General features: G+C 40.7%; 2 protein-coding genes across 2 annotated transcripts; both read left to right on the top strand.

Moving 5' to 3' along the window:
- Positions 1 to 37: 37 nt before the first annotated feature.
- mtf1 (metal-regulatory transcription factor 1) lies at positions 38 to 14,026 on the top strand. The gene is made up of 11 exons (XM_069656823.1): positions 38 to 123; positions 1,714 to 2,245; positions 5,216 to 5,454; positions 5,962 to 6,093; positions 6,494 to 6,567; positions 7,348 to 7,481; positions 8,032 to 8,109; positions 8,211 to 8,313; positions 8,393 to 9,060; positions 9,690 to 9,759; positions 10,359 to 14,026. Exons 2-11 carry the CDS (start codon positions 1,778 to 1,780, stop codon positions 10,865 to 10,867), a joined length of 2,475 nt encoding a protein of 824 aa, XP_069512924.1. The 5' UTR covers positions 38 to 123; positions 1,714 to 1,777; the 3' UTR covers positions 10,868 to 14,026.
- A 959-nt stretch (positions 14,027 to 14,985) lies between these two features.
- yrdc (yrdC N(6)-threonylcarbamoyltransferase domain containing) lies at positions 14,986 to 20,904 on the top strand. Its single transcript, XM_069656553.1, has 6 exons — positions 14,986 to 15,226; positions 17,250 to 17,445; positions 17,988 to 18,102; positions 18,191 to 18,310; positions 19,051 to 19,181; positions 20,279 to 20,904. Exons 1-6 carry the CDS (start codon positions 15,019 to 15,021, stop codon positions 20,346 to 20,348), a joined length of 840 nt encoding a protein of 279 aa, XP_069512654.1. The 5' UTR covers positions 14,986 to 15,018; the 3' UTR covers positions 20,349 to 20,904.
- Positions 20,905 to 21,186: the final 282 nt, after the last annotated feature.

The following is a 21,186-nucleotide window of genomic DNA, read 5'->3' as shown; positions in this document are numbered from 1 at the left end:
TTTAATTTCCCATAATTCATCACGAATGGTGGAGAGTCTGTGACGTTGTCTGGTAACCTAGGGAGGGGAAGAGAAAGTGCTAAACATCCAAAGCATAGGGATAAGGCTAAAAATTAAACGCAGGTAAATATATTTTAATGTCATTTTCCTGTATTTCATAAACTCAAGCATTAGCGTGTAAGTTTATTAGATGGTAACATGAAACGTTATCCTTGAACGGAAGAGAGGTAATGTCAATTGTCGACAGTAAACGGGCTAACGTTTCTAGCTAACCCCTTAGCTTAGCTATAAGCTAAGTTGTTGCTAGCTAGCAAAGCTATGCATGTGTATAGAAATAAGGGACAGTTGCCAGAGTAAAGCTAGCCACCTAACGTTCATTTAGCTGTCTGGCGCTAGCAAGCTAAAGACAAAAATGGTTACTGGAATGCTGCCTTTGCTTTCATGTCGGATAACGTTAAGAACTCTACATATCTTTAGCTAATAATATGGAAGTGTCTAATGATGTGATATCTGCTTTAACAGCAAACTAGCGACATATCTCTGTGGCTAGTAACGATGTGACCAATATGTACTCTGAAATAACGTTAGGTCAATATCAGTTGTTGTTGCACAGCTTTCTCACGGCGTATAGCTCACCAAGAGTTACTGTAACACTGGGACGGTAAGTTATGTTAACGTTACTGCACGTTACACTTGGCAGTGACTGTTTTTATCAGGCCACTGTGTTTGTAAACCGCGTCGTATCGTAAACGTCAGCTAACGTTAGCCTGTCGAATAATGTTAACGTTATGTAAAAGTTAACTGGTGTCGTTTCGTACGTTACTCAAGACGTTTTACACCTGCTAGCCTGATGAGTTTACTTGATTAGAAATTACAACACATGTCAGTTATCATGGCTGAGTTTAGTAGCTCTCGTGACTACTATCATTTGAATCAGAATGTTCTGGATGTTGCTGTGGTTACGTCTGTGTCCTCTAGGGCAAATGTGTCCCATTAACCGTTGGATAACTATACTGGGCACCATCACGTTTTGTTAGTTGTACTGAAAAAATTCACTTTCTTTCGACTGTCATGCGGAAGTCTTTAGAAGCAGACAAGCGTATTTACATTCAGCGCTGTCAAAGCCTTTCTTTAGATAAAAATAGGAAATAGGATATAAAACACTTATTCTGTTCCACTCTTATGTGTTGTAACTTGATAACATGGCTCGTAATTGTTTTTCATCTGGCCCATTGATATGATACATCTGCTGCTGTGTTAAAAACTGTCCAAACCTCTCTCATCATTTGGGACATGTTTGCCCACAGTCCCAAGAGAAGCAGCACTCAGGTTTTATGTATCATATGTCTTGAAGAACTTCCCTGAAAATGTGAAGTCTGCTGCTGTCCTTCAGTATTTCTAAATTCAAGGCTTCTTGTCACTGCCTTTTATTAAACTAATCTTGATACTGCTGATGCCTATCTAATATCACTGAAGGTTTCATTCTTCTGGTAAAGCATTTTATTTGCCCACATTTGAGCTAATTTCTTTCTTCTGTTTTATTTTACTTTAAACCATGTTTTTCGTGTTTTTATTACATCCTATGTGTCTCTTAAACTCCTGTATTAAAACCTTTTATATCTAAACAAAGCTCTTTAAAGTTATTCATTCATAATTCCGTTGCTAAGCTAAGAAAAGGACAGAAATAATTTTGCTTTATCACTTATTTTTCAGGCTGTAACGTTTATAGTGTGAGTGTGCAGTCCTCCCTGCCAAGGAAGGAGAGGCACCAGGGACCATGAGTGAGAATGGCCCTCACACAGAGGCGCCTATGTACTTTGAGGTGGAGGTGGATCACCTAGGCCGGGATGACGACGAAGAAGAAGACAAGATCCACTATGACAAAGATGATGACCTGATCCCTGAGCCTTCATCGTCCACTGGCAGGGTCTATGACCGCACCACAGTGCTCATTGAACGTGACCCCATCCGGCTGGATGAGGAGGGCGAAGAGGAGGGTCACTGCGGAGGGGACGAAGATGGTGTCACCTTCCTTACTGAAGGGGAAGGTGATGGAGATGAGGAGGAGGGCTCCCTGGCCTTCATGAGTGACCCTGATGGCATGTCACAGGGTTATGTGCATCACACCATTTCTCCAGACCAGATCCAGTTCACAATAAATCCAGGCTCCACCCCCATGCCACGCAACATAGAGGGGGCCACCCTGACCCTGCACTCTGAGTGCCCAGAAACCAAGCAGAGAGAGGTAAGCTTGCACATACATTTGACTTTGAATGTTTACTATTACCACAGGTTTACAATGATTTCAAAAAGCAGCTTTGGTTTGAGATAGGATTTGTTTTTCTATTCAGTAACATATAGCATGAGAATATAGTCCTTACAAGTTAGTCAAATATTTAGATGTTGTAATGCTTGGTTTTCTTTGTTTTTTTTGTCGAAGCCATTGCTTGGTTTGGTTTGTAAAAGCTTTTTAAGTAATTCCAGCTATTTTTTTGCATAGTAATGCATAGCACAATTGCCAGCATGTTACTGCCAAATACCTTAATGTGCTAGAAGGTTTTTCAAAAATAACTTCCCCAGCAGCTTGACCCTGGTTGCTCATTTGGCTAAGATTTACATTACCACCTTGATGCACCAAGAAGGTCAGCTTATCAAGTCTGTTGTTTCCTCTGTGTTTTCACCCAGTTTTGGGCCTTGGCTAAGCCCACTCTTTTGGTGTTCATGTGTTGAGTATGCTATATGTTGACACCTGTCCCACCCTGATTAGTGGAAGAAAACTATTAAACTATTTGACAGCAAGTGTGTGCTGGTAAAGCAGCTGGTCCTTTTTCTCCGTAAGAGACAGGGTGCTGAATGACTGCAGGGAAGAACTGTGTCAACAACTCAGATGAGTGTTTGTTCAGTTGTTTCAACTGTCAGATGTTAAACACTATACTAACATCATCAGTTCCTGAGCCAAACGCATCAAAACAAGTGGTTGTTAATTTTTGAACAGTTGCCTGAACTTCTATTAATATGAAGAGTCGTGCGATACAAATAATTCCTGGTGGGGTAGAAAATACAGTCAACCATTACAGTTTCTCTCCAGTGCTGTTTTTATTCTCTGTGTCACTGTTTGTTTGATCAGTGAAGATAAACAATGTATTGTAAGGATGGAATTATTTGTTGTTTGTTGTTCGCCCTGTTTGAATGATTTGTTTTTAATGTAGACCCAAGTGACATTATCAACAGCAAAAACAAGAAATATGTAGGGAGAAGAAAGAATGGGACCGACAATTCTTGGTATCACTTCCCCTTTTAAGTGAAAAGGATATGTTTACATGAGATTGAGGACACATGGTGCTTTCTTGAAGTGAAGTAATTTGTCTAAAACAAAAAAATGAAAGATTACACAATCTGTTTTTTGAGGTTGGCCAGAATTTGCTGTTGTTAGTACTAAACAGCAAAGACTGTATTTGTTTAATCTGTATCTATTAGATCTTCTGATAGATTGTCTAATCACTGTCATTACTCGTGCATTGTTGGTTGGTATTTATCTGTGGTGGTGTTGCCTTAGTCACCGTTATGATGGTAACTTTAGACCTCATTTGTGATGACATTATGTTGATAACTAAAGGCACAGAATTAATTATGTCTAATAGGACAATAAACATAACCATTCACATACTTTACGACTGCGTTGTCAAATGTTGTTTTGACTTTGCACATAAAACTGAACAGCCTTTTAATTGAGCCTTTGCGTAACATCAAAGATTATGTAGTAAATTGTGGCTGTCACATGCTGCTGATGGTAATATGAGTATACTGTAATGTGGTGCAAATTATGGCATTTGCACTCAATTCAGTGTGTACATAGAAAAACAATTTTAGCCCCTCTGCCTATGAAAAGCCTGAAAAGAGTGAGAGGACTCAAGAGTGGCTATTTCCTGTAAGCAACAAACACACGTCAGGGAGAAAAACAAATAAACGAACATCTGCCACGTATTGATATTGCTGTGAATACTCTCACACGACCATTTAATCTGTAATTAAGTGGTCTCTTCCTGTATGCATGTGGGAGACCAAAGCATACATTGCTCTCTCACATTGATCGGGCTGATGGTGGAGAGGAGTCACGACGATGTGGGAGATGAGTACAGTACCGGGCTACAAGCTTTGGCAGGCTTCCCACAGTGGCTTTGCACGGATGTTTTCTTTACAAATGATATCTCCCACATCCTTAAAATCAAAATGAGTGCATTTGACCACCCATCAATCAGACTAGTGGTGGTTAGTAGGACTAAAAGAAAAATGAATCAGCTTTGTATCAGGTTTACTGTATGACAGCTTTTTGATGGTATGTTTGAAAATAGAACTACGTGTTGAAGTATGTGAAGCACTGACGCTGCCAGGTTTTATGTAAAATGTAGTGTCAGTCAAGGTATCAACATGCATTTAGTTTTTAATGCTTAGTTTAATATCAGTCACAGGCAGGGGGGGTTTAAATATATCGTTCAAAACTGTTTGAATTCATCACCAGGCTTTTTATTAAGAGTTTATTTCAGTTGGCTTGCTTTTGTTTGAAAGGTCAATTTATTTGTGCCAAAACATCACGCCGTCTAGTCAGTGGAGAGAACTACCAGTTATGATACAGTGAGGTGTAAACATGCAGTCTTATCTTGAGATGAGTTTATGGGAAATTTCGTGGGTGGGAGGAAATTGTTTTATAGTTCAAGATCCCTTCAAGAATCGGGACAGTAAGTTCCAGCAATAATGTTAGCTGACGAAGGGGAATCACTTGTAGTGCTAGCAAACCACAAATGTCTTCCTCCTTATTTTGTGTTCAAGCAGAATAGCTCTTTATAAAGAGGAGAATGGACTGCTTTTATTCACAATGCCCCAGGGCTTTTGTATGGGAAAAGAGCAGGAGACTGCCACATTGCAGTGAAGATTGCTGCTGTGAAGCAGAATTGGATGGGATGTATTGCATGGTGGGTTAGTCATAACCGCTGTCCTTTGTGCTCACCGGCTTCATGTGCTGATGGCTGGCTGAGTCACTGAGTTCAACTTTCGTCCAAAAGGTCACACTGACTCAGACTGTCACTTCATCATGTGGTTTACTCAGATGAATTAACAAATGACTTTCTATTAGCCTTTTTGAAAATACACTTGAGACATAAAGAGTTGAATTCAACCATGTTAAGATGCTGATATCCCTTTCCTCTTCCTTCCTCAGGTGAAGCGCTATCAGTGCATGTTCGAAGGCTGCACAAGGACGTACAGCACGGCGGGAAACCTGCGGACACACCAGAAGACACACCGAGGAGAGTACACATTCGTGTGCAATCAACAGGGCTGCGGAAAGGCCTTCCTCACATCATACAGCCTCAAGATCCACGTCCGAGTTCACACCAAGGAGAAGCCGTTTGAGTGTGATGTGCAAGGCTGTGAGAAGGCCTTTAACACGTTATACAGGTAAGCTTTCACTCAGCTTTGTTGTATTTTAAATTGTTCATTTAGCAAGTTATGTATCTTGACTAATGCAAGGCATGGTCTTTGTTTTAAGCATTTTCACTTCTAAATGTTGCGGTGATCTAACAGTCCACATCAAAGCCCTCTGACCTGTATGGGTTCAGTTGCTACGACAACTTCTTTGGGGCTTGGTGAAGCTGTGCTACTGTAACTTCCTGTCAGAGGCTGTTACTCAGGGCACCAAACTTCTGCGACACATGGGTGCATTCTTTTACAAGCACTTTTGAGAGAATGTGTGCCTGTTGTTTGGTCTTTTTTTTTCCTGTTTGACTACATTCTGTCGTCATCTGAATGGGGACTCAAATGTCTTTTTTCATATGCTTTTAGACTTCTTTAAACAAGTTCAACAGGAATCAACACATGCTGTGAAATGCCAATGCGCTTAGTTTGTTTCCCTCGCCATGTGTACCCGTTGTGATGTAATGAAACACACTTTATTGCCTTCCGCAGGCTAAAAGCACACCAGAGACTTCACACAGGCAAGACATTCAACTGTGAATCAGAGGGATGCACAAAGTACTTCACCACACTCAGCGACCTGAGGAAGCACATTCGCACACACACCGGGGAGAAGCCATTCCGGTGAGCATTTAATTAATGACATTAGGCTTAATCCATCCAAGCAGAAGATGGGGGAACAGTGATACTAATAGATACTTACAGGCACTTATATTAGTCTGTTTGAACTTTGTTTTTCTTTTTTATAAATATACCATTTTTACTTGTGTGTGTTATTTATTAAAAGCACTTTTTTTCTTCATGTAGTGTCTTTCACTGTGTTGTTTTAGGAGCTGCATTTTGACAGAGGCCCAAAATAGTAATGAAATAGAATATTAAAGCCAGCAGTTACTCATCTACTGTATGCATAATGAGTAGTTATATGTCCAGGGTTAATTACTGAATCCAGTGTGTTGAAAATTCATATATGTCGACTTGCATATGATCTTCAGCCTTTCTGAAATGTTTTGTGTTTTGTGTTTAGGTGTGACCACGATGGCTGCGGCAAAGCCTTTGCTGCAAGTCATCACCTCAAAACACATGTACGGACACACACAGGTACATGTTTCATATATTTTCAATGTAAATATGATGTATCAAGCAAGATTGAATGGGGGCATGTTTATTTTTCAGACGTAACTAATTTGCATTAATAGTCTTAGTCATCAACCAAGTTATCTCAAGACACTTTACAAAAGCAAGCAGGACTACATTTGGCAATATTGGCAAGAAACAAGTTCCTTTTAACAGGCAGAAACCTTGAGCTGAACCAGGCTCATAGTGAACAGCCATCTGCTTGACTGGAAGGGCCGAGAAGAGTTACTAGCGCCTCCCACACATAAAGTCAATTTGAATAGCCAAATGCATTTTCCTGCAGTCTGAATCATTATGTGGCTTTGATTTACTATGCCGTCCTTTCATTTGTCTGTTTAGAAATGTATTCAACAGTAAAAGAGATATAGTGTGTGGAGTTGTAGGAGAGTCCTTATGTACCCTATGTGTGTTGTTGTTTGTGTTATGTGTTGTGCTTAAATTTCTTCTTTAAATTTTGGTATTACTTTTTTTATGCATCTAAAGGGTTGGTAATTAAATACAAAAATGGGCCTAAATGCAACTATGCTTGTTCAATGAGGGGAGACGGCTACTAACAGACAGATTTGCGATCAAGTAAAACATGAGTGCAGTATTGAGCTTTTTTTTTGTATTCTTTGTAACATTTCCACAGAAATTAAATATAAGAGGCGCTTGTGTTTTGGCTGTATTTTAGATAAAGCTGTTAAGATAAGCTGTTAAAATTCAATCCATTGTATTCCCTATCTGTCGTTTCTTCTTCTGTAGGGGAGAAGCCATTCAACTGTCCCAGTAACGGCTGTGAGAAGACTTTTAGTAGCCAGTACAGTCTGAAGAGTCACATCCGGGGCCATGACAAAGGACAGACTTTCAGCGTCACCCTCACCCATCCGCTCTCTGAAGTGAGTCACAGTAACAGCATCTTCTCAGTGTGTAAAAGACACTTCAGCTCTCGATGTTGGCACTGTTGTCATGTTCTCCGTGCACAGCCTGAGAGCAACATGACACTTTGGTCCTCGTATCATTCACTCTTTTAAAAATGTGTGAATCTTTTATGTGCGCTATGTTCCAGAGGATACAGTGTTCCTAGTTATGTTGGTGGCATTTCCTGAATAAACTTGCTTGCACATTTCTACATATGCAAGGCTTGTGCTATGCTCTCACACACACAACACAGTGCAAGTTGCAGTACTAGAGATCGCAGGCATTCTACAGAGCATGTTAGCCAATAACATAAGCTGGATACCTACAATGCATGTACCTAGTTTATAGAAACACGTCAAACGAGTTCGACTTTTTTGTGTAACCTATCAAGTAAAGTCCTAAATTTTTATTTTTAAATACACTATGAGTCTTTTTTCTTTGACAATTTTGCTCCTCTTTCTTGTGTGCATGACTCAGCTCTTGAGCAGTGGCTAGTGTTATCAGCTCCAAATTATCTTTTAATTACAGGATGCAAATCACTCGCTGTGCCTCAGTGACTTGAGTCTCATCTCTACGGACTCAGAGCTACGAGAGAACATCAACAATGTAAGTGTGACTTTTCTTCAGCTTCGTCAAACAGACATCAGATTGAAGAAGTTAAGGAGCTGTCAAGATGTAAATTACCTCAAGTTTTTGTTTTGTTACAGGCTCAAAATTTGGACCTCAACAATGTGACCCCTGTAAAAATCTTTGAGCTCATGTTCCAGAGTCCTGAAAATAGTGTCAGCCAAGATGAAGCCCATCCCAACGGTCAGTACTTCTCAAAACCTGTCAATTTAAATTTTATCAAGTGTCCTTGTGTACTGATGGAGTTCTTTTCTTTCCTCAGAGAGCCTTGAACCCTTCAGCCTAGAGACTTGTACCCATCCTGTCGTGAACGATGCCTCAACTATCATCTCTTTCACGCTCAATCCTACCTCCTCAACTTCCTGTTCCCACACATCTGCAGTCATGGAGGCTCCTTCCCAGCTCAGTCAGAGCTCTCCTCCTCAGGCCTCCACCCCTGCTGCAGTCACCGCGACTGTCAGCTCCAAACAGCCTCCCTCTTTCATGCAACTAACTGGGCCTCAGCAAATCTCCTCTGATGGTCCTGCCCAGGCTTCTGTTCAAGCACCAAATCATGCCACCCCCCAGCAATATGTTGCACTACCACCCACATTCCTGCAGCCAAACAGTGCCGCCCAAACCACTCCTCTGCCGCAACCCATCTCAGCTCCTCCTCAAGTCCCTCCAGCACTGACCACCACAGCTCCCGGAGCTGCTCCTGTGCCTGTTGTTGCAGCTACTACAACAGATGCTCTGGCAGCTGTGGCTCAACCTGTGCCTTTGGCCAACAACCCTGTCCCCAATTCTGGCCCTGGTTTGCCTACTAACTCTGCCACCATCACCATAGCTCCCACCCAGAACCTGCTGCAGCCCAGCCTGGTAATGTCTGACCAGAACCTCCAGTGGATCCTCAGCAGTGCTGCCAACAGCCAGCAGAACCCAGAGCAAGCAGTGAGTTATTCTCCCACACTGTGTTTCCACAGAGATATAATGACATTTATATTACTTCTCATCATAGACTGAGTGGACAAAGCTTTTTGGTTTCTAAAGTGAAGCCAACATGAGAGTGCCTTAAACCTGCATTTCTTTCAATGGCCAGCAGGGGAAGACTCCACTTGTTGCTAAAAGAAGATCGTATGAAACTAGATGATAAACTGACCCTAGTTCTCAGTTGATGTATTACCTCCATTAACATTTTCATAATGAGTTTGTGGTCTCAATAGGGAGTTTTAATTCCTCTACAATACAGCATGTTCATTTTGTAAATTATGGTCCCGTTAAGAGTAAACTCAACAAAAAAGCCGGGTATGCTGAAGTGTGTGGCTACCTGTTACTGACAAGTCACTACCACTGCAGCCTGCCAACCAGGATGGAGATGTAGCAATGTGTATCCACCCTGTAGTTCGAACACGGTCCCTACTAGTTAGAAAATATATTAAGATATATTAATCAAGGCTTCAAACAGGAGTCCTCAAACCACAGTGGCTGTGTCCACATATCCCATAAACACAGACAAATCAATCTCTTAATAATGAAGCTTTTATCCTTCTTGAACTGTGGTGTTTCATGTTTGTTCACAGTCACATCAAGGAGCTCCTAAGGTGGAAAAGGTTTTCTTCACTACAGCCATACCAGTGGGAGGAAACGCTGGTAAGTTAATGAGTAGTGAATCATTTTACGTCTTGTCTAGAGAGTTCCACTAAGATACTTTCACAGTGCTTTTATTATACTAATGGAGGTCAAAGACGCTGATGCTTGACAGATGCACATTTGAAACGATATCTCATTCTAATTTTTAATAATCAAATTCTCAAACAACCACACAGAAGTAATAACATCCAAAAACATGCAGAGTAAGAGGACAACACGTTACTGAGCAGATATCAAGCTGAGGAGAACTGTGATCAGTTTTAACACATCAATTATTGAATTGCCTTTCACAGGTTTGGCACTTGATGGAAATAGTAATATTATCCTCAGCTGTAAATCATTGTTTACATTTAATCGAAACGCATTTGCAATTCTGCTTGTGACAATAAGAATATATCAAAATCCAAAACATTCAACAAATAACAACAAATACTTTTGGATTCTCAAGAATTTCTTTCTAATTTTTCAATATTTTGTGTTGATTGAGCTAATATGATGGGAAATTGTCAGATTTATTTTTGTGTCAGAAACTTTCAAAGTCAATTGTTTAAAAAAATTAGCGATTTAACTTATTCACTTTCTTATGTCCTTTTCGTCAGGCAACTCAGTCCAACAGATTGGCCTCAGCCTTCCTGTCATCATCATCAAACAGGAGGAATCCTGCCAGTGCCATTGTGCCTGCAGGGACATTGCTAAAGACAAGAGTTCAAAGAGTGCCTCCTCCATTGTGTCAGCCCCAGCACAGCTGCCGGCACAACCCGCTCCTCCCCCACCACCACCGCCACCACCACCACCACCATCAGAGCCAACAGAGCCTCCACACCATCCTGCACCCTGCTCTTCCCCATGCTGCCTCCCTGAGTCTTCCTCCAAGGTGGGTGAGGTGAGGCTGGAGGCCCCCTCTTGTTCTTCTTCTTCCTCCACCTCAGCTCAGACTCTTTCCACTATAGCGAGCAGCACTGCCGCCAACCCTAACTCATCTGACGGGTTATCCAATATGGATGTCTCGGACTTCCTGTCACTGCAGAGCCCTGACACGGCTGCCAACATTGAGGCTCTGCTGCTGGTTGCTGAGGACTTCAGCATGGCCACCGATGGCAACCCTTAGAAGAGCTGCCTTCTGAGTCCGGCACAATGTGTTTGTCTGTTTCACCCACTCATCAAAAGGCATCAAATCCACCCACACCTCAAGTCATTCTCCACAGTGACGCCTCTTCTTTCTCCCTATATAGTGTGTGCATCAAAGCCCATGTACCTGCAGTGCATTCTGTTCTGTATCGCATTGTGCAACATATATACACAAACTATGAATAATGTTTCAGTTGAGTTTCATTGCAGTAGTTGAGTATAAAAACGGGATTCGTTTGCTTATTGAGATTTAGCAATGTTTATGCTATTTAAAGCAGGGGAAAGGCAGCAGATCCTTTGTTAGAAACATAATCAAACTGTACATATTAACCCTCGAAATCCACTCTGAATCAGTCGACTGAAACAAATGAGTGTTGTCCAAGCACTGATAACGTAATAGTTCCATTTTCCTGGCTTGAAGGTCTCACACACACACCTGAGCAGGAAAACAAAAGCGTGTCTGTATATCCTTGTACTGTACTACAGGTCCTAACAAATGCGTAAAGCTGGTATGCAAATGACCAGATTGCACTGTATTTTAGAGGAATTTGCTATCATTTTAACAAGAATCGCTCCCAGTAGGAATTTGAAGAGGTTGGCCAAGTAGCCCCTCACATGGCTGTCATATGACATGAAGTGTTTGTTTTTGTTTCCTAGGAAATAGGTGGTCCAGAAAATGTGATGATTATTTTCTACTTCTTTTGACATTTATTTACTAATTCAGAATATAACCTGTGACCAGATCTGCCTGTCTTTAAGTGAAATTAATTCAAGACATCAATAAGTTGCCTATAACTTAAACTAATTTAAAATTGTACATGTTAATTTATTTAATGCTTGATTCTTTCATTTATACTGGTAATATTATCTTCAAGATAACAGAGAAATCTATTAATTTATTCCAATCACTTGTTGTATTTTTAAGTTGAGCTGTTTATATGTTACTGAACTTTGCTTTTATTTTGTAAGAACGTAAAAGCGAGTTTGAGAAAAGAGGCACCTTTAGTCGACTGCACAGTGAATCAAATTATCCTCAAGGATCTGCTTGTTTGCAACAGTTGTCCACAATGAAACAGTAAGGAACTACTGTCAACATCCCATGTTTTATAGGGTTTTGACCCTCTCAGGGATGCATCAAGTCATAACTGATCTTGGTTTCCTTAATTTGTTAGTCAGACATGTTTTTCTTACAGGACGCCCCACACTGGCAGTAGCCCTGCGTTTTGCTGCACTCTTCCCCATTTCTTGCACACAAACTTGAGTAATCTGACAGCTTGTTAGCTGACGTGCAGCACCACGACAGACTTTTGTATACAACTGCTGTAAAGTAGCATTTAAAAAGGTGTTGTCCTGGGGACCGTGTAAATACATACATTTAGTGTGAACATCTTTGAGAAATGTGTAGATTATTCTAGAATTTGTATTTTTGTATAGACTTTTGAATTACTAACTCTCAGAGTTTGGAGCTGATGTATCCTTGCATTCTTCCCCCGGTCACATTTATGCAGAAGAGTTTTTGCTGTGTTTAGTTGGATAGTTTTACTAGCAGCTGGGCTTTTGTACAGTCTCTATAGTAACAAGATATATCTAACACATAGCCTCCCTCTCAGAGTATAATTTAACAGTATTGTTTCACAAGGGACACAATGCAATGATAGAGTGAAGGCATGATGCCCTGTATGCTAGAGTGTAGAGCTACTTGGCCTTACAACACAACTGTTCTGTGAGCCTCCTTGCCTTGACAGTCTCTGCTTCAGACTTGCCATTGACATGATAACACGCTCATCTTCATCGAGTCTCAGGCAATCACTTCAGCAGATCACAGTGAGGCAAAAACGAGATACAAGCATCGAGACAGAGAAAGTCTGGTTATCCTAGAATCTCTTTTTCCAGCTGTATGTTTGAGAAGTCATTCATTGATGTGCAGCTTTGCTACGAATATAATGAACGACATAACAGATGCAGGTGATGTTAACAAATCTAACAACTCATGTCTGGCTTTTTTTACTTGTTCTTTTTGCCATAATTTAAGAGTGGAGCTTTACTGGTGCCAAGATGGCACTTAGATATGTTGTGAAAGGCTCCAGTCACACATTTTGTGCTCTAAACCATTCCATGTATGCAGTATTTGATTTGAGGAGTCTTTACTTGACTCAATTGGAATACGAAATTTAACTGACACATCATTTCCCTGTGGAAGCATTCAGTGAAATTACTGCCACAAGGCAAGCTCATACCTTCAATATATTCTCATACATGCATACTGTCATTGAACACAACTATGCAATTTTAAGTGTGGCATTCAGAAGTTTAAATACTGACTCCAGGACACAAAGGTTATTTATTCCGCCCTCCATTCAAATGTTTTCTGCAACAACTTTTTATGCAGAACATCAAAGGCCAAAGCTGCCTTTCCAATGCATCATGATTAGCATGCTTCTTGCATTACATATTCCACATCTGGATTGGTGTGAAGCTGGATGTTGGATCACAGCGGTCTGTTTAGCGTGCTGTTTAAAACCAACTGGATTTGTTTGAAGGAGTACTTGAATGAATGATTCTGTTTTAAGAATTATTTTGGTCAAATGTACACAGCTTTTCTTTTTTTTTAATTTTTTTAATTTTACTCTTTATGCGTAAACATCTTTCATTTGGGTTCACTCCATTCATGTAATTATCTCAGCCTTTCACATATTGAAGTTTGACATGTGGGTAATTTGTTGGCTCATCAAACTTACAGCTGCCAATATTTTGTTTTATCAATAAGCAGAGAAATGGTTTTCGAACCATGGCGCAGGTTTGTGATTCTGAAGTTTACCTAAAAGGTAACGTCAGCAAATCACTGATGGTGACATTTGTTTGGAAGCACATTGTTTGATCACAAATGTACAGCCAGAGTTTTTTTGGTGGGAAACGGAGATTTCTGCCAACATTTTTCCAAATGGGCAATATTTGAAAGAGAAAAGGGGGGACCATATGCTTCCAAAGGAATGTCTTTACACCCAAAGAGTGATGAATTGTAAAGGATTTGTATTTTTTAAAAGAATGTATAATGTGAAAATGTTTGCTTATGCTTGTTTCGTATAAAGTATTATAATAAATAACTTTCTGAATTGAGAGCAATATAATACTAATAAAACCTTATCCTTGTCACTGAAATGTTTGTTTCTTCTGCTTAATGAAGACTTTTTGCTGCTTAAATTGACAATGGAATTTATTTAAATACAACACATCAAAGGAAAATAAAAGAAAAAGACTGTTCCCCTTCTGGTCACTTCTGTGGTGCGGACACGTCCTGGAGAGATTTTCTCTGTGGAATAATCAGGATTCATTTTTAAGATCGGCAATAAATCACAAGGGTCCAAGGGAAGGAAAATAAAGCTCACCACTAGAACATCACTGAGATCCTTTAAATCATTCAGGATTATGTCGCAGAGATGCATCTTGTCGGACAGGCTCACCAGTCTGCCCTCAACCTCCTTCAGGTCCTGTGGAGATCAAAACATTTTGCTCACCTCTGAGTTTGAGCAGTCATTTTAATGTTCAAACTTCAAATTATTGATGACCTGTTTGAGCTGTGAAACTCCTTCATCAGTCTGCGAGTTCATTGTGTCTTCTTTGAAATCTGTAACTGTTTAAAACACACTTAGAGAAGTTAAGATAATGTAACAACTGTCCTGAATCATGTTCATGTTTGGTTACCTGTGTCGGAAGCCATGGCCATAGACATATTTTCCTGTAAGCTTTGCATTTTCGTTTTATGTGTGACTTTTTAAGTAGGTGCTCTCAGGTGATTTTAATTCCAGTAATTAATGAGAAGTGAGGAGGCAGGCCGGTAACAAATAAGCGCAATGTCCGTGCGACCGTTTGAAGAGATTTCCAGACATTAGCACGTTATTACGTTAAATAACAGGACAACTTGTTTTAATTCAATGAATCTATTTTGCAACAAATGTTACGTTTACAAAACAAAGGGAGCAATCAAAACACAGATAACGTAGTCAAAACTTTCTTTTAGTGGATATTTTAGACAACACGCTGCTGGCCCTTTGAGAAAGTTCGCGTCATTGTTTGGGGGCGTTACCCGGAAGACTTCTGTTCACCAGGCGACAACATGCTCCTTTCCCGTTTATGAAATGGCACATCGGTGGCTGTAGATTTGGTTTTATGAAGTCAGTCTGTAACATCGCAGTTGAGTTACTGAAATCCAGAGGAGCACACGGTTCAGCCGCAGCTCAGCTACTCGGAGGAGAAATGTGTAAAGAGCTGAAGACCAAAGTGCTGCGTTTTCTGCCGCCGACCTCCAATGGGCCGTCTGTTCATCAGGAGGGCCAAACAGGTACGAAGAAACTGCACGTGGGAGCCTAATATGGACTGTATGTTTTAAATATTGGAGAATGACTCAGTTGGATTTTAGCTGCAGAGAAATATTTGACTGAAGATGTTTGGCTGTAAACAACGCAACAGTCCACATTGCACAGTGTTACATCAGTTTCCTGTTTTTCCTGTCATGTGTGACACGGAGCTGACCAATCACGCATACAGATTTAGGTTATTGTCCAATGAATTTGAACAGTAAAGATAATATACTTAAACAGCTGCCTGTCCGAATAGGACATAAGGGCATCAAAAAAGTATTATGCCTTCAGGTGACCCTTGAAGTAGCCCATGACATCAGATCTTTGCTCTTGCAAATAAAGTATCTTAATTATCTCCTTGAATAGAATAAAGAACACATAAAAAAGAGACTAACAGCAAATGTGCTAAAAAATATCAAGTAAAATGACGTGTTGAACTATGGATCTGTGATTAAAGTGATTCATTATGAGAAAAGACTCCTTACAGAGGGTTACATCACTGATGCATTTATGTTAAGCATAATTTCCGTGAAGTTACGTAAGGTATACAGTTAGCTACACTAACTATTTATTTATAGCATTATATTTGATCTAGGGATGCACGATATGGGATTTTTTGCCGATATCTGATATGCCAATATTTTCCAACTCTTTTGCCATGTGTTTTTTCCACCTAATTGCAAAGAACATCATGTCTACTCTTATTGTAGTGGCCCACTGACAGATGCAGAAATAACATAATACAGTGCTTTTTAAAATGTACACATTCACTGGGCAAGAAAACTGTACATGTTATGTACAAAATGTAGGGATGCACGATATTGGATTTTTTGCCAATATCCGATAAGCCGATATTTTACAACTCATTTAGTCGATTACCGATACAGATACCGATATTTTTTTCCCGCACACCTAATTGCAGAGATCATCAACTTTTTTCTGTATTGGAATTAGCATACAGTATAATGGTGATACTCTTATCACATTTGTTACAACGGTCGGGGTGACGGGTCTTGAGATGGTTAATCAAGTTTGTAGTGTTGAAAGACTTTGCCTTGGCTCCTCCTCGCATCACCGAAGCTGAGCAGTCATTGCAAATAGCAGTTTTGCTATCTATTTCGGACACTTTGAAAAACTTCCACACCACGGACATTTTGGCTTCTAACTCTCTCATGCTGCAGGTAGACACACGTGACGTCATCACGCTGCGCCGCGCAGGTCTTCTTCGCGCCGGGGACATTGCGCCGAGGTCCGGCATTTAATCAAGTATGCAGCAGCCCATTATTTTATCGGTTAATTATATCGGCGGAGAAAGCACAGTTCCCTTAACAATGCGGCGGAATTGATAAGGGCTGCACGATTAATCAGAATGTTATGGAAACTGCAATATGGCCAAGTGCAATAAGCAAACTGTAGAGGCTGCCGTATTCCAATAAAAAGTAATTGGTTGACAAAAAGCATTATATTGATTTACTAGAGTGTTAATGAGATGCACTGGACTACAAAATCTTGTTCCCAACGATGTAATATCTCTGCCATTTTTGCTGCGAAAGTTATCTTTCCCACTAATCATGAATATCATCACAATGGTAATACAGTATGAGTTTAAGTGCTTTTGTTTGAATAAGTTTTAAAGTGATTTTTAAAAGAGCTTTAGGGAATCACAAGGAACAGAGTTAAGCTGATAAGTCCTGATTTTTTCCCGCCTGTTATGGGTTAGGCTTCAAGATATCTCATCCTTCCCTCAATGCAGCTCAATAGCTGTCAATGTTGCCCTCTTCCAGTCAGGATAAAGCATCTCTAAAGACACTGAAGACAACACACAGGATGAGTAGTATTTCCATGAAGAGACTGAAGAGTGGAGGGCTGCATCTCTTCTAGCTTATCTCTTTCAGCCTTTACTAACCCAAAATCGCACGTTATGCGTCTCACCTGACGCAGCGATGAACCGTGTGTCTTGTAGTGTATGAAGCCTCATTGACCCTCGTTGTTTTTGAACTGCAGATGGTGCTGAAATCCTGACCTGCACGGCTAACGCTCTGAAGGAGGGTCAAGTGGTCGCTGTGCCTACAGACACCATCTACGGCCTGGCATGTCTGGCCCAGAACTCCGGAGCCATCAGAAAAACCTACGACATCAAAGGCCGAAACGGACACAAGCCGCTGGCCATCTGTGTTGGAGAGATTCAGGATATCTATAAGTGAGTGTTCACGTGTGGGTGTCTGCTGTTTCACCTGCAGAATGAGAGGGAGGACTGATCTGATCTGGATCCATTTTGTTGTTTGAACAGCGACCCTAAGAAGCTTATATTTTTAGCAGAGCAAAATAGAAATCAGTGTTGTGTTTAGGTGTCAGTCCCTCAGATGTGCGATGGCTTCTCTGTAGGCTTACCATGTTGCACAGATGTATTAGTCACTCACAGAGCGGTCATATATAGAGGAGGCTGATTTCCTGTTTTCACACCAACAAATCATTTTACATTTTGAGTGACAGGCACACCTGCTGTTGCAGAAATACCCAAGGTTGCATTAATTAATTTGTTAGATAACTCTGATTTAAATAATCTTTTAGCCTAAAAAATTTCCATAGAGCCCAGAGGATGTATTCAAATAGCATCTTTTATCAAACCAGCTTGGAGCATCCCAGACTGAAAACACTAAACTCTGTCATACCATCAATACATGGTTTTATCGGATAACGACAGAACCACGTAATCACACACGTTTTTGTCTCCCTGCACAGGTACTGTAAGGTGACGGTGAAGACGCCGCTGTTAGGCGACCTCCTACCGGGTCCCGTCACTCTGGTGTTTGAAAGATCTGAAGTTCTGAACAAAGATCTGAACCCCTTCACTTCAGTGAGTGCACTCCTAAAGCATCAAGCGTGTCATTTATTAATGAATGAATGTCAATCATTTGTTGCTTTCGTGTTCATGTGCTCCTCAGCTTGTAGGCGTCCGCATCCCGGACCACACCTTCTTGAGACGCCTCTGCCAGATGTGTGGGGAGCCACTCGCCCTCACCAGCGCCAACATCAGCTCACACACCAGCACTGTGGCCGTACATGTAAGTGTGGGGAGGACAAGTAACAAATGACAAATTGAGACAGGTTTATTTTCTTTAAAAATGTAATTCAGTATTCTCCCTAGTCTCTTGTGTTTTTTTTTGTTTTATCTCTTTGCCTTCGAGTTTCCTGAATTGTTCTTGTTAAAATTATAATCTCGAAGATTTCAGTTTCGTTATCTTTGGCGGCACATTCTGGCGATAAACGATAATTGCGGGAGTAAACTTCCTACATATCCAGACGTCCACGGTTGGCTCAGGTTGTAACTCATGATTTTCCTCGCTGACGGTCGCTTTCCTTTTTAGACTGTTTGCCTTCATCTGAGCGTCGAATTTGTTTCTTTTTCTTTGGATTTTCACTTATTTTTGAAGTTGTATCTGTAGTCATCCATCTTTTCTTTGTTTGTTCAGCCATAGTAGATTACTGTTTACTGCAACACTTGCAGAGACCTGAACAGCAGCCGTTTAGCTCCGCCTACCCTCTCTGGCAGACCAACCACTGCTAGGTGATGGAAAACGCTTCCCTAACTGGGCGCCGCTTGTGATATTTTCCGTGAAAGTCTTACCAGACACCAAGTCTGTAACACTGCAGATGCAAAGGCTTTCATCAGTGGGCCACAGGCTCAATCACCATTGTGTTACCTAATTGGGCCATAAACAGTGACTTAACAGACATTTATTCAAATGAAAATCTTTGAGATTATATCTTTAAATTAAATGCTGCCATGTTTCTCCCTCTGAAGGAGTTTCAGGAGCTCTGGCCCAAGCTGGCGGTGGTGGTGGATGGAGGACCAATAGGAGACGAGAGCCGCCTCGGATCGACAGTGGTCGACCTCTCAGTGCTCGGCAAATACCGCATCATCAGACCCGGGTGGTGAGTTCATGCTGTTACAAGGACCTGCTTAGCTTCACCTGCTGCAGTTACATGTGCTTGTTTTGTTTATGCAAATAAAATCAGACATACAAATAATATCCACAAATTAAATATTTGGCATTATATATTTTAGATACTTATATCTACTTGCAACCAAATAGCACCACTCTCCCCTGTCGATAGATTTGCTGTGATGGTTCAGATGTCGGTAATGAACAAATATTGATCAGTGCGATCTGTGTTTGTGACTGATACTGCCCTTGTTCATCCGGTAAAGTCAACATGGCACATCAATAGAACAATGACATGTTCCATAACCTGAACCCACAGTGCATACTGAATCAGAGCAGGTTTTTGTATGTAGTGTGTTTATAATGGAAAAGGTAGTTCAAAGCTGTTAGCATGCATGCTAAATACAGTCCGTTTTTACAGTCCCCCAAAATGCAATGCACAACAACAAACTAAATTTGGATGGTAGTTAAAAGGCTTTAAAAAAAGGGCAGTTATTGTAGTATAAATTATTGTACTGTTACAACCCTGCTGTTGTATGGACTTTCCACTCCGAGTTGTCCATTGGCTGCCTATGCAAGCTTGAAGGGCACAGTTGGTCAACGTCAAAGATCGCACAAAAACACATTCTTACATCTTGCCTTCATACAGGCTTCAAATGAATTGAGTGAATATATCCAAGACTGAAGTGTAATGTGAATGTTCCTTCATGTTTCCTGTTTACTGCATGACTCAGGAAGGGAGGGAATATGTGCACCAAAGGTTAATGTCTTAGAAGGATCCACCTGCATCGAGCACCTGCTAGTGTTTTTGTTTTCTGCTGTGTCATCAGAAAGTAGTCCATCAGTGGCAGGAAGATCCTCCTGCAGCACCTGCTAAGATTAAGCTGTGCAGACAGAATATTCAAATATCATGAACATAGTTAATGGAAAAACGTTTTTTTTCCATTAACTAGTGAACTGAAACGGCCACAATTTACATCACTGTCTCATATAAATGGGTGCCACCCATCCCCCAAACCTTCTTCTATTTAACTCTGCAGCAGACTCGGTGCATTTAGCAACAAATGACTGCAATTCTCTTTCCAGTGCCCTTTCCTCCACGGTTGATGTGCTGGAGCACAAATACGGACTGTCAGAGGACTTGGGGGAAGCGTGACCTTTGAACTCTGCACACTCCACAACACACGCTGAGACGCACAGTCGGCTTTGACCCGGGGCTTCCTCAGAAGAAATGCTTTTCATGAACACACGGAGGAACGAGTCTTTGCCGGGAGAGACTAGAACTCGAGGGTTTAACTGCTGATGGTCGATGGTGGATCTTTAAGGTCTGGAGTCACTTGTTTATTTTCTGGCTTAATGTCTCTGCTGTCATCGGATTGATAAACTGTAATATTTCTTCAGAAACAAAGTACAGCAGCTGGAAAGAAGGGGATGAGTTCTTCTTTTTTTGGTCAAGCATTTGGCTTACACGAGGATACAACGGTTTGGGTTTTTATTTTATATTTCTATAAAGGTTAGAGGTGACGTATTTTATGGCCTGGATGTCTTTGTGATAACAGAAGGGATGGAAGCAGATTAAATTGATTATATATGAAACATTTTAAGTCCAGAGTTATCTATTAAATTATAAATCCCCTGTATTTATTTTATCCACGTCAGTTAAACAGCATAAGGCTTCAAGTTGCAGCTGTGCATTATATTTACAAGTTGGAAAACGCTGTTATCTTTCAGAGAATATATGGTATGTAAAATCTGCCTACTTGCATGTTTAAAGCTGGAGCAGTTTTATAATTCTGATCGCCTGATGTAAACTTATTTTGATAAATTGTACGACCTTCGGCACAGCCACAATAAAAGTTGTTTTTCAGTATCACAGTCATGCATTCTCGCTCAAGCTAAACATACGTCCGTCTTATTTTTTAGGTGTCAGGTTTTTACTCATATTTAATTCTTAATGGAGAAAGTGTAAAAAAAAACAACAGCAGAAACAGTGA

The sequence above is a fragment of the Semicossyphus pulcher genome, unplaced genomic scaffold (genome assembly GCF_022749685.1).
Source record: "Semicossyphus pulcher isolate SPU_LCO1_2020_fin unplaced genomic scaffold, fSemPul1.0.p SCAF_9, whole genome shotgun sequence".
NCBI classification, from domain to species: Eukaryota; Metazoa; Chordata; class Actinopteri; order Labriformes; family Labridae; genus Semicossyphus; species Semicossyphus pulcher.
The sequence above is the reverse complement of the archived record's forward strand: the minus strand, read 5'-3'. Positions and strand labels throughout refer to the sequence as shown.